Here is a 16,630-nt window from a genome sequence, read left to right as displayed (position 1 = left end):
AGGATTATGAGCTTGTACAAGTCATCTCTCGGGACAAAGGTAGGGAAGCAGAGTTCTGCTGCTGCTGCTGGAAAAGTTCTGCTGGATTCGGAAGGGAAGAGTAAAATGTGAAGCAACGTTTCCAAAGGCCGCGGCCGTGCTGTCCCAGCCGCCAGTGCGAATCCCCCCCCTCGCTAACTGGGGCAGCAGGGGACGGTTTATCCCGGGCTGTCAGCAGGCGGCTTTACCGAGGCAGAGCTCCCTGGCAGAGCTCCGGGCGTGCAGGGCGCCCGCCGAGCCCTCGGGCCGGGCAAGCGCCGGGGCTTTCGGCACAGCCTCCTCCCCGCCAGGCTGGAGGGGTGGGCTGGGTTTGGCCGCCTTCCTCCTCCCCTCTGCGGGCCTGCCGCCCCGTTTTTGCAGGACGGCTGCCGTGGGCACCCCTCGCTGCGGGCTTTGCCCGAGGAGGCACAGCAGGGCAAGGAGCCGGGGCCCAGCGGTGCCTGGCTGCGCGCACGCCGGCCGCCACGGGCAGGGCTGCAAATCCACTCTGCAAAAGGCTTCTGGTCCCTCTTTTGCAGAACTGGTGATCCCGAGCAACGCCAACGTGTTCTACGCCATGAACAGCCGCGTGAGCTTCAATCTCCTCCTGCGGAAAAAATCTTCGGTCAACAAGCAGGTGAAAATGAGGAGCTGGTCCAGCCTGACGTTCCCCAGAACTGCCAAATGGGGGTGCCGGAGCAACCAGCCCAGCAAAATCACACCGTGAGGGAGACGAGGCCACAGGGAGAACTGGTTGGAGGGCTACCTTTGCAACCATCCAGTATTATAGAATCACAGCAGATGAGCACGTCAGTATTCAACTTGGAAAATATTTGAGGCTAAAATTCAAAGGTAGACCCACAACCAGAGATATGGCTTTCCTCCCCTGTAGCTGGATATGGGACAGTACGGACTGGAATATTTTTTGTTTTTTTTTTTTTTGTTTTTCACATTAGCTGAATAGTCACTGAATGATTTCTGCAGCAAGTTAATAAAAAAAAAAAAAAAATATTGAGTGTTTCTATCTTTTCCTCCTTGTTGCCATCATGGTGTTTTTTCCTCCTGGCCTCACAGCATTAGCTCGTTGGGTTTTTCCCCCCCTGCACACAATACAGATGTTTGGTGTTTACATCAGGGCTGCTGCTTCCACCTCCTAGCACAGTCCCTGCCTCCCCTCAGCCAGGCTGGCGCTGCCCAAGTCCCAGCTCCCAGCACTGGGAGACTCCTACAGCTGCCAAAAGTCACACTGTGAGTACCCTGAACCGCGGCAGTTGCCTTTGTCACTGAAGGGCCTCTCCTGCTACAGTCACAAAGGCAAAGGAAAGATGATCCCTGAATGTAAGCTGCCTCCTGCTTTTCTTTTTTTTTTTTTTTCTGCCCCTCCCCTACTTAAACTACCTTGGGAGACAGAATAGAACAACACAACCTTACTCGATTTCCCTCAGGATAAATAGAATCTCTTTGTGAACGAGAAATTTCATATTGCCATACTGAGCGTACAACAGCACTTTTCCTTTCTGAAACAAAAGCAAAGACAGAGTTGTTTGTTAGGTTACAGCCATTATTGCAGCTAATCATTTTTAGGGCCTGTCACCCGCAAACTTTCTTGTGAACACGCTGCTTTTCCAGCTGGTGTGCTACCTGCACTTTGTAAAACCTGTTCCTAGCTTCCACTGGTCCGTCACCACACTCACGGTGGGAGGCACTGCTGGGTGTTTTTTTTCCATCAGCTGTGGACTCCTGGGGCTTAGCTCTGATACTCCACAGCTGAGACCCCAAAATGAGGGGGGAAAAAGGGAGAAGAAAGAAAAGGAGAAAAGCAGCACCCTGTGGTTCACTGAAGCAGCCTGGCAAACAGCCCCCTCAGCCGGAGCTGGGAGGCTGGTTCAAACTGGTGCTCCTACCTGTGCTCGGTTTTGAAGCCCATTAGAGGAGTCCCAAAAAAAAAGTAGTAAGTACATGGAAAGTGGAAAAATATCAGGAAAAACACAGGAGTGTTTCAACTGGCTCCTACTTTTCCAAAACAGAGTTAATTCTGGCCAGGGCAAAGCCTGGGCAACATCTGCCAAGGAACTGAAAACCCAGACAGGGAAAAACAGCACTGGTCATAGCAGGTAGAACCGCTGGCCATCCACCACAGCCTGCATGTGTAAATAAATAGAAACTTGTGTATGTATATACACAAACACACATGCATATAGGTGAAAGAATGAGCTAGACTGAGACTGTGTCTGCTCTGCAGTGGACACATTCATTTAATTACATTCATTTTTATTCTTAATTTGCTTCCCTCCTCCCCTGAAATTGCCTCCAAGCCCCTTGTACCTCTCACTCCCAGAGTCAACTACAAGAAAAAAACACACACAGAGAAAAAAAAAAAAAAAAAACAAAAAAACCCAAGCAACCCCTGTGCTGATGTCAAGATGTCTGTAATAAACTGCTACTGCTCTATTTAAGGAAAGCAAAGCTAAAGAGAACCCAGCCTCCCCGAGCATCCGAACCAGCCCCACGGCCAGCATCCAGCCCCACGGCCAGCATCCAGCCCCACGGCCGGCATCGTTTCCCGAGCGGAGGGCGGGAGCCAGCCGAGGAGCAGCGGTCCCCCCCCCTGGGCCGGCTGTAAGGCTGGGGTAGCCCTGGGCCACCAACACAAAGGCCGGGCAGGTGATGCAGAGACTTTTTTTGAAAAAAAAAAAAGATTAAAATAAATCCCTGCTGTATTTCCTTCAGGGCCAGTACAGCGATGCTCGCTGCCCCCCCGGGGAAGTGCCCGCAGCGGGGGCGGCGAGGCTGTGCCACAGCCCCCATCCCCACCCCGAGCCCGGTGTGCCCTGGGGAGCACCAGGGTCATGTTCAGCCACGGTGTTGGTGGAGAAACCGCTTCGGCAGGGTCACGAAAGGCCAGAGGAGGAAGGGCTGGAAAAACAAGAGCTCTTGCTGTCACAGGTAAATGGCTGCCATGGCTGGGGGAAAGAGCGGCCTCTCTCAGACACAGAAATGGGCCTTTCACAGAACAAAAGCAAATGAGGGTGGCAGAGAGACACAGCGGTGATGTATATGAACACAGCGTAACCCTAACGAGCCTTTATGTGAAGGGGCAACCCGTTAATGTGGGGACAAAGCCGCTCCATCTTTCGTACAGCACCATTTGTAACAAGCAGCTGGATCTCAGAACCCCCTCTGAAAACCCTCAGGAAAGGGCTGGGGCTAGCTGAAAAAAAAATCTCCACCGGTGGCCTGGTGAGCAGCACGGAAACGTGCCCGTGGGCCTCTCCTCGAGCGGGGAGAGCAGACCTCCACAGGCGCTCACCGTCAGGCAGTTCCACAGCTCATCTGCCTGTTCCTCTCGCCGCTGCAGTCAGGAGCCATTCCAGGTTTTTTCTGGGGAGATTCAGAAATACATGCAGGCAGCAGGCTCCTATAGTCTGTCATGGGGGGAGGGTTTGCATTTTCCGAGGTTTTAACGGCTTCATTTTGATTGGATGCAATAACCAGCAGTTCTTCCTTTTTTGTAGGTTCACGGTCTGGCCGAGCGAGCAGAGTTTCCTTAGTCAGAGGTGACAACTGCAGTTGTGGTTCCCTGACCGTTCGGCGCCGACTCCATCCGTGTGCTGCCAGGGCTGGGTCAGACACGGGCACCCGGCGGTGCGCGGGGTTAGCCAGGGCACGCCACCCACACCCAGCGCGGGTTGTCGTACTCGCCCACGTCCACCCGGCGGGACCGCGCCGATGACACCGTGTGCTTCGCCATGGCCGCCCGCCGCCGCCGCTCCCACCGCCCAGCCGCGCGCTGAGGGGACGGGGCCGCCCGGCCGCGACGCCAAGGGGCGGTGCGGTGCGACGGCTGCCATTGGTCGGCTGCCAGTGGGGGGCCGTTCCCCGGGCAGATCGGCGGCTCCCATTGGTCAGCGGCCAGCGGTGGGAGGGGCGTTGCCCGGGCGAGGGGCTCAGCGTCCGGTCGCCGTGGTTACGGACGCGGCGTTCCCGCCCAAGTCCCAGCGGTCGCGGATCGGGCCGGTGCCCCCAGACGCGGTCGCCGCCGGGCGCCGGGCGAGCGGGCGGGTCTCCTGGCCGAGCCCAGTCAGCGAGCCTTCCCCGCGGACCCGGAGGCAGTGCGCCATGCCGTGCGGCATCAGATTAGGTCGCTGTTTCAGACGGGTACGAGCAAGGCAGGAGCCCCCCCCCCTCCTCACAGTCCCGGGCGGGGCGGGGCGGGGGGGGGGGCGGGGGGGGGGGCGGGGGGGGGGGGCAAGGAACGGGGGGGAGTGCCAACGGACGGGGTGCCCGGGCTCTGAGCGCGAAACTCCGAGCTCTAAACACCGCTTTGTTCCTCCAAGAGTTAAAAAAGCAGCACTGGCTTCACGTTTCTTGTAAAAAAGAAGCGATCCCCCCCACACGCCAGCGCGGACTCCCACGTACCAGTGGCATGATCAAGATGAGGGGGGAAATGATGAATTTAACAGCACTATCAGCTCTTAACTGGCCTTCCTTGCTTGGTTCTTGTGCCTGGTCTCCTCAGAACAGCCAGTAGCCATTCACTTCACGTCAGCGCTACGGCAGGTTAGGGTCTGGAAGAAGAATGGATGCTTTCAATCTAGAGCCTTGAGTTCTGATATGAAAAGAAAAAAAAAAAAAATCTGGGCAGCTGTTTGGAAAGTGTTGCGATTAGTCCATCCGAGTTCCATTTCGCTTAGTCCATCTGTTGAGATGTTATGAAAACGTGAGCTTTGCAGACGGCAGTGCCTGAACTCTCGGTGGCCTCTCATTTGCGTCTCCCTCGGCACGTGCCTAAGCTGCGTGTAAGAATTGTCGCTGAGGAGCACAGGCTTTATTCTCTCGTTTCTGACTGCGTTTCAGTGCTGCAGCATTGTAATTTGCCGTGTGGAGTTTGTTTGCGCTGTGCAGTCTTTGTCTAAAGAATTGTTCATCTGCACTCTGAATGTATTTCGCAAATTAATACTGTAGGAAAGACTGGCATAATTCACCCGGCAGCAGTCGGTGACACCTCTCTAAATTGTTTTAATCATTAACTGCATGCTGACGTAGCACCTAATTCACCTGGCTTCTCGGCTTTATATATTATACAAGTTTGTTGACACTCCTTTAAATTTACTTGACTTGCATTTAGAAATGAGTCTCGGAGAGGGAGAGCCTATAATTTACACTTTCTTCTGATCTCGTTGTGTACATCTCAGTTCTTAGAAACTGGTATCTGTGGCACCTTTATGGAGTGAAAGAATTAGCAGCAGGATGAGTTCACCTTTTGAAGACCTTTGCCCGGCGCAGGGCCGTGTGTCTCCTTTCACTTACGGTTTCAGGCGCTCGTGGCGACCGCGTGGGCCTTGAGCCGCCTCACGTCAGAGGGACCGGGCTGGGACAGCAGCGTGCAGGGCTGCGAGGGGGGGGGCAGCTGCCAGGCCTCCAACTCGCCCCATCGCTTGGCAAACACAACGGGTTTAGGATCAATCGCTTCCTAGCAAGTGGGTCTGAAAATTCAACAGACCGAAGGGGAGTGTCGTTTGTGATACTTGAGCATTAGCTCCGATTTTGGCCTTGCAGCTGGTGGGTACGCTAGGTCAAGAAGGCATTGTGTTAGTGCGTAACAAACTCCTGACAAACCCTCTGAACACCACAGAGGAAATGAAAACAGTAGGCCACGAGATAGGAAAACAAAACAACACGTAAGGGTTTTGAACCAAGTGACAGCTTTGCTCAGCCAGCCCTGTTCTGCTTTCACTTACTGGCTTTTACGCTTTCTTTTCCGTACTAGATTGTTTCTAGGCTCCGCGGTGCTCACCCACAGCACACCCACCAAGGAGCAACCCAAATGTGCTCTGAGTGGGAGCTCTGGTGAAAGCACCAACTCAGCCAGTGAGTTCAGTCACTCAGAAGCTGAAGGTGTCTTCACCACTGCCATGGGCACTCCTGATGAGCCTCAGGAACAGGTACGGCCTGGGCCTTGCTGCCGGGGTAAGTAGCCTGTGAGAGACTCTTGATCCCGCAGGCAGGCCCTAAACGCTTGCCTGAGCCTGCTGGTCTTGACTACAGCACTGCTTTTAGTGGCTTGGAGAGACTCCAGAAATAAATGTGTAAAAATTGAATCAATCCAGTCGGGCTCTTTGCACAAAGCCTTCTAAGTTGCCACGGTAGAAGGCAGACTGAAGTTTTCTTTCTCTGAAACCGGATTTTCTTGTGATGCCTGGCAGTGGAGAAGCAAGAGGTTAATTTTTCTTTCAGTCCCTCATTGTGCTTTTTCTGAGGGATGGGGCAGGCTAAAGGCATTTCTACCTTCAAGCCTGTGGGAATTGGGGTGAGGAGCCTGAGCACCATGCTCACTCCTGGCACGTGGCAGCATGACGTTAGCAGTGACATGGCCAAGAGGCTCTGTAAGCCCCACAAACAAAGCAAAAGAAACAGGAGATGGGATCAGCTGAAGAGAGGAGTAAGATCAACAAGAAGGGACGTGGTGACGGGCAGTCGGACTTGTGAGGAGGAGTTGCTGCAGCTGCGTGAACACCAAGGTCAGTGGAGGAACGGAGGAAGAAAGGAGGGGGGAGGTGTGCCGGAGCAGAGACCCCCCTGTATCCTGTGGTGAGACGGCAGGGCGGCCCCCCCCTGCCACCCATGAAGATCTACGGTGGAGCAGACACTGATTTATGGCCTGTTGCTCCTGCTCGGATCGATCAAGGTTCTGTGCCCGAAGAAGGCCGGGTCTCAGTGGGAAAAGGCAGCCCCGCTGCTGTAATTCAGTGCTGGGAGGATTGCAGCATGCGGGGGAGTCCCACGCCGGAGCAGCTCGGGAAGGGCTGCAGCCGTGGGAGGGAATCCAGTCGGAGGAAGTTAGTGACCCATGACGGAGCAGTGTGGGGAACGCTGCGGCCCATGGGAGGAATTCAAGTCGGAGAAAGTTTGTGGAGGACTGTCTCCTGTGAGAGGGGGACCACGATGGAGCAGGGGTAACAAGTTTCGGACACTCCCCTCACCGAAGATGAAGGAAGTGGCAGCACTGACTGCACCCCCCATTCCCTGCCCCTGCGCCCACTGGGGGAGGAGGTAGAGATATCGGGAGCAGAGCTGAGCCCGGGAAGAAGGGAGGGGTGGGGGGAAGGTGTTCTCAAGATGTGGCAATGCTTCTCACTGTCTTACTCTGTTATGTGTTGTTAGTGTCTGTAATAAATGTATGTTCTTTTTTTCTTCCCCTAACGAGTCTGCCTTTTGCTCGTGATCATAAAGGGGAATTTTTCCCCATCCCAGTCCTATCTCGAACCCCAAGCCTGGCTCTCTGTCCCTTCTCATTGCCTGAGGGGAAGGGAGAGAGAGCTGCTGCATTGCGGTTGGCTGCCAACCAGGCCTAAACCACGACACCGTCTCGCCACAGAATACAGGAGGGTCTCTGCTCCGGCACACCTCCCCCCTTTTCTTCCTCCGTTCCCCCACTGACCTTGGTGTTCACGCAGCTGCGGCAAGTCCTCCTCACGAGTCCCACTCCTCCTCACCAGGTCCCTTCTTAAATGCGTTATCGCAGAGGTGGAGCTGCCTGGCTCGGCCCTGCTGCAGAGGTAGGGCCTGCTTGGAGCCGGGGGAGCTTCGAGAAGCTTCTCAGAGAGGGCCAGCGCTGTCGTCCCCTCCCCTGCTACCAAAAAACCCCACCGCTCCCTCAAAGCCAGGACAAGCTGGTACAGCAGCACCCACGGTGGGCAACAGGAGCTGGAACTGGGGAAGGGCAATGCCCTTTGGCTACGACTGTAGCAGCACCATCTGCAGCAACCTTCATGTCACACCTCCAGAGGTGACTCTGAGGGGAACTTTTAAAGCAGAGGCGCTTTGCCGCTTGTGCGTTCGAACTTTCCCCGGGGAAGCGGAGCAGGCTGCGGGGCCAGCGAGGCCCGAAGCCCACGGCCATGGCGCTGGGCAGCCGGCCAAGGCCAGCCCGCGAGGAGGGAGGTCTGGGGAAGGTGCTGCCGAGCCCCGGGGAGAAGACAACCCTGTGGGCCCAGCCCCTAACGCTGCCCCTCGGGAAAGGGAGGGGAGGCGGAAGCCAACAAAGGAGCGTGGAATCTCCCAGGGCAGAGATTAACGGCCAACTTTATTGGAGCGGTGGAGGGGGATCAGGGCCAGCAGGCAGGGCCGGCGCAGGGCTGGTCGCGCGTCAGCGTCCGGGCCGGCGGCTGTAAGGGTTCTGGGCCCGACGTCGTAAGTGGGAACGGTCTCGTCCCCGCACGGGCCCGGGGCGGCTGGGGCGGCGGCTGCTCTGGAGCCCTGCAGAGCTGGGGGAGGACCCCGCTGGCAGCTGGCTGGCGGTGCTGGGGCTGCCGGTCTTGGGTACCGGGGAGCCACGGGAGCATCCCGGCACCGACTGTGCAGGGCTGCTGCTCTCAGCCCTCGGTGCTGGTGCGCGGCTGCTGCCACGGCGTCTTGTGCGCCGGCTGTAGGGCTTTTGGGCCCGACGCTGCGAGCGAGAGCGGTCTCGCATGCGGTCGGGCCCAGGTGGGCTGGAGCAGCTGCTCTCAGGCACTGGGGAGCCTTGGGACAGCCCCGATGTTGCATGGAGACCAGTGCTGCTGGGGCTGCTGCTCTCCAGTTCTGTGAAGCTGGTGGAGGACCCCAATGCCACCATGCTGCTTGTGCTGGGGCTGCTGGTCTCTGGTGCTGGAGAGCTGTGGGACGGCCCCGATCCTGACTGGCTCTCCGTGATGGGACCCGCGACCTCCGAGCTTCCACTGGAGGCTGTAAGGGGAAGCAGGAAGGTCACGGGCACAGCCCCCCAGGCCCACGGCAGGAGAGGCCAGAGCGGTGCCCCCAGCCCCCCTGGAGCAGAGGGCTCTGCCAAGCCCAGAATGGGCACCCGCTGCCAGGCATCGCCTGGGGGCACCCGGGTGCTTTGCCTCTTACCGGTGCCCAGGCCAGCACAGCTGTCACACTCCCATATGGCCGTGTCGGTCCCCAAGTGGGAGCAGCGTCTGTGGGTGCCCTCGGCAGCGCAGGAGCAGCACAGGAGCAGTTGCCAGGGCCTGGGGAAGCAAACGGGTGCGTGGCTGTGAGGACAAAGTGACCGCAGCACGGGATTGTCCGGCAGAGCTCTTGTTCTCCGTCCCTCCGCTTCGAGCCCTTGGCGAGACAGAGATCCTGGGCAGAGCCCAGGTTGCCGCTCGGGCAACTTACCCCTGTTGCTCTGCGTGCTGCCTGCCTCCTGGGCAAAGGCACTCACGGGCATCGCAGCAGCTGCGCCTCTCATTTTGTTCATCATCTGTGTGCCCGTCGTCCCATGATGGCAATCTGAAGCACAAGGGAAAATGGCTGAGCCCCTGCTGCCCCGGCATAAGGCAGATGCAGGGCGTCCCTGCTCTCCTCCCCCTGCCCGCTTTCTGACTCCTGCGTGAAGCTGAAGCCCAGGCTGAGGGGAGAGAGCGGAGGGCCGGGAGCGCAGGGGCAGTCCCTGGCACGGCACAACGCTGGCACCCTCCTGTCTGGTGCGGCGGGCAGGACACCAACCTGTAGATGATTCGGATGCCCATGGTGAGCATCTCCGTGAGAAATGCATGCCTATCTCTACAGAGAGGGCACTGGAAGCAAATGCCGGCGTGCGCAGCCTGTCCCTGCAGGGGAAACATGAGGAGCAGGCGTGAGGCCTTGGTGCTGCTGGGCGCCCGCCGTGCCCCCCCCGTGGGCGAGGGAAGGGCTCCTACCTGGATGCAGGCCCTGTGGAACCAGGCTTGTTTGCACGCTGGGCACACCATGGTGCCGTAGGACTTCCTGTCCTCCACAGGGTCCAGGCAGATGTGGCAGGGGGTGTTCTCCCCCGGAGCCGCCTCCACTGCCTGCTCTGGGCGGTGCTGCCAGCAGAAGGACCTGGGGAGGCAAGAGGAAAGGGCAGGGTGAGGTGAGGAGTGTTCTGGTGGGAATGATGGGTGATAATGTGTGAAGGAATCCCACCACTTGCTCTGTCCATGACTGTCTGCTAGGAAGTGTCACTGTGGGCTTGTTTTATGTTTGCTTATTGATGCTGTCAGAAAGGGGTATAAAAAAGTGGGTGATCCTCCTGTGGGAGGGCCGGCTACCCTTACCTGTAAAGCCCAAAGAACTGCGTGACGCATTCCCCCTCCACGGCGCAGGGGAGGTGGAAGCTGCGGTCGCAGCCCTCCTGGTAGCAGGTGATGGCGGCCCCGCTCTCGCCACAGACGAAGCAGCGCTGGAAAGAGCAGAGCAGCCCCCATCAGCGGCAGCCTCAGGGCCTCCACAGCCAGCCCCACGCCTCCGGGCAGGGCGCAGGATGCGGCCCCACTGCTGGGTCAGAGCCCGCGGATGCGCCCGGCGTACGAGGCTCCTGTGCTGGGTCTGGGTGGAGGCTCTGTGGAGCTGCTGGGTGTGAGACTTTTGTCCCAGAGCTGCTTGGAAGGGCTGGGATTTCTTTCTTGGGATCTGGGCTAAGCTCCCACACCGCTCCCGTGGCACCACAGATCTCCCTGAGATTGCCCAGTTCTTACCTGCTGCCCTGCCTGCTTGACTGTGTGGCGAATATCCCTCAGGGGAATACCATCAGGCCCACGTTGTCGGCCTCTTGCTGGACGAGGCCGTTGGCAAAAAACTGCACAGGAAAGACAAGACAAGGAGGTGATGAGGAGAGCAGCGTGGCCGGGGCTGCCTGTCGGCAAGCTGGAGGGAGCCCCGGGGGCACTCACCAGGCAAAAGAGGTGGGCGCAGAGCCCTCGCTTCTGTAGTTTGTACCCGCAGATGTCCGGATCAGCCAGTAGATGTACCCGCAGTGCTGGGGTGTCTCTCCCAAGTGCTCCTCGGCTGACTCTGGGGGAGAAGCAGGGTGCGGGTCAGCTTGCAGCAGAGGCCCAGCGCCCCCAGGCACGGGGCCGCCCTCCTCCCTCGGCAGCCCCGCACGAGCCCCGTCCACCCCTGCCCTCACCTCACCAGGTCGCACTGAGGCACAGCCTGAGCCCAGCGATGCTTTATGTAGGCTTGTCCCCCGCGGGTCACAATGGCCACAGTGACATCAGCACCGTTGGCCTGGATGCACCCCAACGACGGGCAGGGACGCCCTCAGGAACGTGCCAGCCCCTCGGAGCCGGCCGCCGCCTCACAGGGGTGGGTGCGAAGTGCCGAGGCGGGGGCCCGAGCCCTCGGCACCCCCGGGAGCGGGACGGCTGCTCCTGCAGCCAGCGCAGAGCCGAAAGGCAGGTCCCGCGGGGCAGCCGTCGAGGGTGGCACTGTTGGTCCAACGGTGTGGTCAGGCCGTGCGAGCCCAGGGCTCCAGCCCTGGCCCAGGCTGCGGCTCTGCTCCTGCCCTCGGCATGGGGAGCGCTGCCGGCAGGTCGGGGAAGGGGATCCTTCCTCTCTGCGCCGCAGCGCTGCGGCTGCACCTGCAGGGCTGCCGCCGGCCCTGGGCTCCCGGCTCCAGGATGGCAGCAAATTTGCCGGCAGCAAATTTGCCGGCAGCAAATGGCTGCGGGGCAGCTTCGGCGGCGGTTTGGTCCGTTTGAGGGTCGGGAGGCTCTACAGAGGCATCTGCCCAGGCCGGGTCGATGGGGCGAGTTTTGCCAAGCACCGCAACGGGCTGCCCAGGGAAGGGCTTGAGTCACCATCCCTGGAGGAATTTAAGAGACGTGTAGCCGTGGCACCTGGGGACATGGTTTAGCGGTGCCCTTGGCAGCGTTGTCCATGTCAACGGCTGGGCTCCGTGATCGTAAGGGTCTTTTCCAACCTAAGGGATTCTGTGATTCTCGTGACCCTTCTGTGATTGCTTCATGACCGTTTGATTACCATTTGCTTTTCATTCATTCGTCGATTCACAGCCCTTTCTCCTCCCTGCACTAGAGAGAGAGGGGCTTGCTGGTCTCCAGCAGGAGGGAAATCCTTCCTGTTGGATGACGGACGCAGCCCAGGCCCAGTATTACATTCCCGTAGAGCACGTGTGACTTTTTGCTCTCAAGGGCGCGTGACGGGGCTCGAGGCCTGAGTAACAAGCGCTGCTCTGTCTCCCCTGAGCCTTGCGGTGTCAGCTCCTTACCTGGTGTTGGCAACCTCTACGCAAAAGGCTTTCTTGTCTTCTGCTGCAAGAAGGAAGCCTTTGGTTGTGTCGTGGTTTGAGCTCAGAGGGCACAACTGAGCAGCTGCTCTCACTCCCCCTCTGCCTCCCCCACCCCCCAAGGCACTGAGAAGGAGGAAATAAGCCAGGCTTGGGATTCGAGATAGGACAGGCAGGGGTAAATCAGCCATTATGGTCACAGGCCAAAGGCAAGACTCATTAAGGGAAGAAAAATAGAACATAGATTTATTACAGACACTAGCAACAACCACACTAAACCGAGTAGGAGAGTGAGAAGCATCACCATATGTAGAAAAACACCTTTGCCCCACCCACCCACCCCTCCCTTCTTCCCGGGCTCAGCTCCGCTCCGGATATCTGTACGTCCCCCCGCAGCGGCACAGGGGCAGGGAATGGGGGTTCAGGAGAAACGATGGCAAGGGTATGTGAGTGGGAGAAACGTGCTTGCTCTCGCTGGCTGCATTCCCTTGGGACGCCAAACCGATGCGTGCAATTTGGTGTTGTTTAGTTGGGTTTTCTTTTAAATGAAAAGTTTGTGCTTCTTATTTGGACCTTATCGGGATGGGAACTTCCATCATGGCCGAGAGGAGGGCAGCTGGGGTCAGGCGGACAAATGCCACGAAGGGCTGCTGAAGGAAATCCAGCTCTCCTACGAGCACGTCAGATGCTTCAGCCCCGGTGGGAATTTTCTTCATGAAGTGCAGCTCCGCCTGGGCACGACAAGTGATTTTCAGGCAATTACTCCAAAAGCAAAGCCCACAGCACTCTGCAGCATGCTCTCCAGCCAAGTTTGCAAGAGCAAATCTGGCCCTAAAGGCATAAGAAAGCTATGAGTGTCTCACCTTGCTTAAATCCATTAAGCTGGTCTCACGGTTCACCCCGTTTTTATCTCCTGCAGTGGTGGCAGCATGAGGGGTGAGTGTTTGGGCTGGTGGGAAAAAGAAAGACACACAGAAAAATGGGAAAAAGAGCAATTGGGATGCCTCTCTTTTGCCAGGAATAGCCTAATGAGGACAAAGACCAACAAAACCCCCTCACCTGGGCCCAAAGCCCAACAAAAACCCTCACCTGTGGCCAAAGCTCAGGAAAAACCCCTCATCTGGTCCCAAAGCCCTGCAAAACCCCTCACCTGTGGCCAAAGCCCAGGAAAAACCCTCACCTGTGGCCAAATCCCAGGAAAAACCCTCACCTGGGCCCAAAGCCCTGCAAAACCCCTCACCTGGCTTGTCAAGGGGGTGCAGGTCTGGTTGCTTCTCACTCCCATCACCAAACAAGTGGAGAATGGGGAAAATGTTGCTTCTTTCCTTCTCATTCTGATGGTGATGCTTCTTCAAGAGGACTTCTCGAATTTTCGCCCGTATGCACTCATCAAACTCCTTGGACTGTTCTTGCTGGCCCAGGATCATATCTGGGGACGGCAAAGGGAAATGAAGCCATTGGAGCAGAAACCCCGTCAAGTCCCGACCCCCAGAGCCCCTGGGGAAGGCTGTGGCCACACAGGCCACCCTAACGCAGGCTCAGCCTTGCTTAGCAAGACGTTTTATCACAATTCAGCCTTTGGAGGAAAAGCAAGAATTTTCTTTTGCTAATAAACACCATCTAAGTGCTCATTTATTACTCTCAGGTAATTATTTCCCATTCTAAATAATGTAATTTTCTTGCCCAATGTGGCCTTTCGGTCTGACTCTACACATTTAACCAAACTGGAAGCAATCTACAGCGCAGAGTTTCCCAGAGTTTCCTTGGCTGATCAACTGCCATTTGCCAGCGCCCACAATACCTGCAATCTCTTCGATGTTGTTGGCAGAAACGTCCAGCAGCACTGTGCCGTTGAGGATGCAGCTCCTCAGCTCAAAGAGGCTGTGCAGTGACAGCGTGGCCACGTAGGGCTTGCTCCAGCGCTCGCCACCGTCTTCCACGTCCTCCTCAAACTTCAGCCACCTGCGGGCATCGGGCACCATCAGCCCCATTGCGAGAAAACAGCCCCAGCTCCGCAGCCCCTTGGGTAGAGCTGTGGGGTGGCAAGAGGAGAAGGCTCCACGCAGCAGCACCTGCAGCTGCAAAAGCCTCGCCTGCCGGGGAGCAGACAGCAGAGCCCACGGGTGCTGTTGGCACAGGGTCTCCTCTCCTACCGCAGTCGGCAGCAGAGATTTACCTTGCCCTTTCCTTCCACTCAGCATCTTCACCCTCTTTCACGCAGATCTCATCCAGCTCAGTGAACAAATCATGGGGGATGTGCTGCTCATCTTCCTCGGTCCCGAGGATGAACTGCACCCGCTGGGATGGGGTGTCTGGGGGCAGAAGAAAAAGCCCCATCCTGTTACCGTGCTTGAATATGGCCCGTCACGCTCACATGCAAAGTGGACATGGGTTCAGCCATAAATATCCAGCTGTCCCCTCTCCCCCGGCTCTGTCCAGGCTTGCGCAGAGCCACCAAGTAGAAAAAGCATCAGTTCCACCTCTGCAAAAGGATGGGCAGCTTTTCTTCCCCACATTTCCATTTTTAAAGGCAGGATCCCTCGAAGGAAGGTGACCCTAAATCCATTATGCATTTAACTACCTTAAAGAAAAAAAAAACAACAAACAAAAAAAAACCTGGGAAAAGTTTGGAAAAAGGAGGTCTTGCTAAATAATGTCACTTTTCCTCGGAAGAGCAGCAAGTCACTCCAGCTAGTCACGTGGACCTGTGTGCAGAAGACCCCATTGCCTACATAGCCCTGAGGAGTTTAGTGAAAACTGTGGTGGGACTTACAGTGGTAGCCCTGCTCCACTGGGGCAGAGTCCTTCTCCTGGTCACCTTCCTGGTGCTTCTGGCTGCGGGGTCGGTGGTGCCGGTGGCTCTGCCTCACTGGTGGCATCCACATGCCCACAGACAGGTTCCGGTGGCCTGTGGAAAAGCAGCATTTGCAGCATTCTTGGTATTGTGGGTATGGTTCATGCAGAGGCCACGGCTAAATCAGTGCAGCCGTCCCAGAAGGAAACACCAATTTCTCTTAATTTTGTTTTCACTGGATCATCACAGACCTCTCCTTTTTTTTCCAAGCCTGTTTTACTCGAGCTTTGCAACAACAGAGAAATAACAAGTGATGGCTCCTGGTCATCGGAAAGTGCCCTGAATTATCAAACCTCTTCCCAAACTCCAGATTTGGCTTGACAACACTCAGACTTGCTCATTGAGCAGTGACAGAAGGTCTTTATTTATAAAATCTTTGTATGGCAGAAGGTGAGAAGATCAAATCAGTCCCATGATAAATCACAGCCCCATGCCTGCAGCTGTCAAATCAGTCTCCTGACCTCTCCAAGCCCAGGAGCAGCTGCTGTGGGAAAACAAACCACGGATTATCCAGCCCTGTGGCTAAAACTCACACCGTGGCCTCTGCAGGGGCTTTTCCCCTCCATTTGAGAAACTGTAATAGTAAACAATGTGCAAATAACTGTGCTGCTTCATTAAGAAGCACGGCACGTTTTCCTGCATGTGAGGGGACACTGAGCAAGGGACGTTGTAGGGTCTTTGTGCAGTGGGAAGAGGCGCTGGGCTGGTGGCCCCTCTCTGAGCATCTCAGCAGAGACTCACCTTCCAACTCCTCCATCTCATAGTGAATCCTGACAACACTGCTCACTCCTCCCCGGTCAATTACCGCCTCTTCGTCATGTCTCTGTTCAGCAACCAGAAGAAGGGAAAAGTTGGAGATGGGTGTGTAGAGCTCCCTTATGTCCCCCCAGCCATCACCCACCCCTGCCTCCACGTCAGTCCACGAGGCCTCTGGGTGCCTCCTCCTCCAGGCACGGCCCTAAAAACACAGACTTGGAGGAGCTTTTTCTTCCCATACCCAAATAAAACAGCACGTGGCATCACCAGATTGTATACAATGTGAGTTGGGAAGTTACTTACTACAGGGGGAGAGGCCTGAGGGTTTCACACTAGAAAAACAAACCTCCTGCCTCGTTCTTGCAGTTCCTTTTTAAAAAAAAAAACACAAACAAACAAACAAACAAACAAAAAACCAAAGGGATTTCCAAAGTGAGCGAAACCCCCCAAACCCTGCACTTTTTCTCACAGCCTTTATCGAAAGGCAATAGCTGCAGGAATCACCAGATGGCACTTGGCCCCAGGACATGGCCACCAACAACCTCCACAGGCCCTGAGGAACCTGCAAGGGTGAAGCTTCATCTTCAGCCCAACGAGGCTCAGGCTTCCCTTGCTGCGAGTGCACTTTCCACCAAAACCACGGGTTTTATCCTTGCAAAAGCCAAAGACTGAGAGCCAATGCTCTCCTCGCCTGAAATACCACTGCTCTCACTGCCTGAAGAGCAGCTGTGTCTTAAAAGCCAAAGGAGAACTACAGGAGCAAACAGAAATAACTCTTTTTGCTGCTCTTTACCCCTTGACACCTGGGCTGGGGAAGGGGATGAGCAGGATTACTGTGTTCAAAGCAATAAAACCCCAGCCACGTCTCACACTTGAGTCACAGCTGTGGCTTTGAAAGGGCCTCCTGGAGAACTTGGTGCATTTTTTCCCCCCTTTAGGCTACCCTTCTAATCACTATGCGTGTCTTA

At 56.6% G+C, this 16,630-nt stretch overlaps 2 protein-coding genes across 2 annotated transcripts; both read right to left on the bottom strand.

Annotated features, from left to right (window-relative positions):
* Nucleotides 1-8,167: 8,167 nt before the first annotated feature.
* LOC122153837 (PHD finger protein 7-like) lies at nt 8,168-10,784 on the bottom strand (the record flags this gene model as incomplete). Its single annotated transcript, XM_042797202.1, has 6 exons — nt 8,168-8,745; nt 8,911-9,029; nt 9,181-9,294; nt 9,511-9,867; nt 10,083-10,207; nt 10,503-10,784. Coding segments are annotated over 6 exons (1,575 nt in total), but the record flags the coding sequence as incomplete, so codon positions are not given.
* Nucleotides 10,785-12,615: 1,831 nt separating this feature from the next.
* LOC122153836 (electroneutral sodium bicarbonate exchanger 1-like) lies at nt 12,616-15,726 on the bottom strand. Its single transcript, XM_042797201.1, has 7 exons — nt 15,648-15,726; nt 14,826-14,960; nt 14,229-14,364; nt 13,854-14,014; nt 13,293-13,481; nt 12,916-13,001; nt 12,616-12,783 (listed from the first exon to the last, which is right to left on the bottom strand). The coding sequence occupies exons 1-7, from the start codon at nt 15,661-15,663 to the stop codon at nt 12,616-12,618; spliced, it is 891 nt and encodes a 296-aa protein (XP_042653135.1). The 5' UTR covers nt 15,664-15,726.
* Between the last annotated feature and the right edge of the window lie 904 nt (nt 15,727-16,630).

Source organism: Tyto alba, unplaced genomic scaffold (assembly GCF_018691265.1).
Source record: "Tyto alba isolate M040663 unplaced genomic scaffold, T.alba_DEE_v4.0 Super-Scaffold_24, whole genome shotgun sequence".
Lineage (NCBI taxonomy): Eukaryota > Metazoa > Chordata > Aves > Strigiformes > Tytonidae > Tyto > Tyto alba.
Note: the sequence above shows the minus strand (reverse complement) of the source record. Positions and strands in the feature narration are given on the sequence as shown.

Bases quoted from the DNA above. Each gene is read 5' to 3' on its own strand.
- LOC122153836 (XM_042797201.1), bottom strand. The intron at 14,365-14,825 runs GTAAGTCCCACC...TTCTGCCCCCAG, and splicing joins AGTGGAGCAGGGCTACCACT to ACACCCCATCCCAGCGGGTG. The intron at 12,784-12,915 runs GTGAGACACTCA...TGTCGTGCCCAG, and splicing joins GCTTAATGGATTTAAGCAAG to GCGGAGCTGCACTTCATGAA.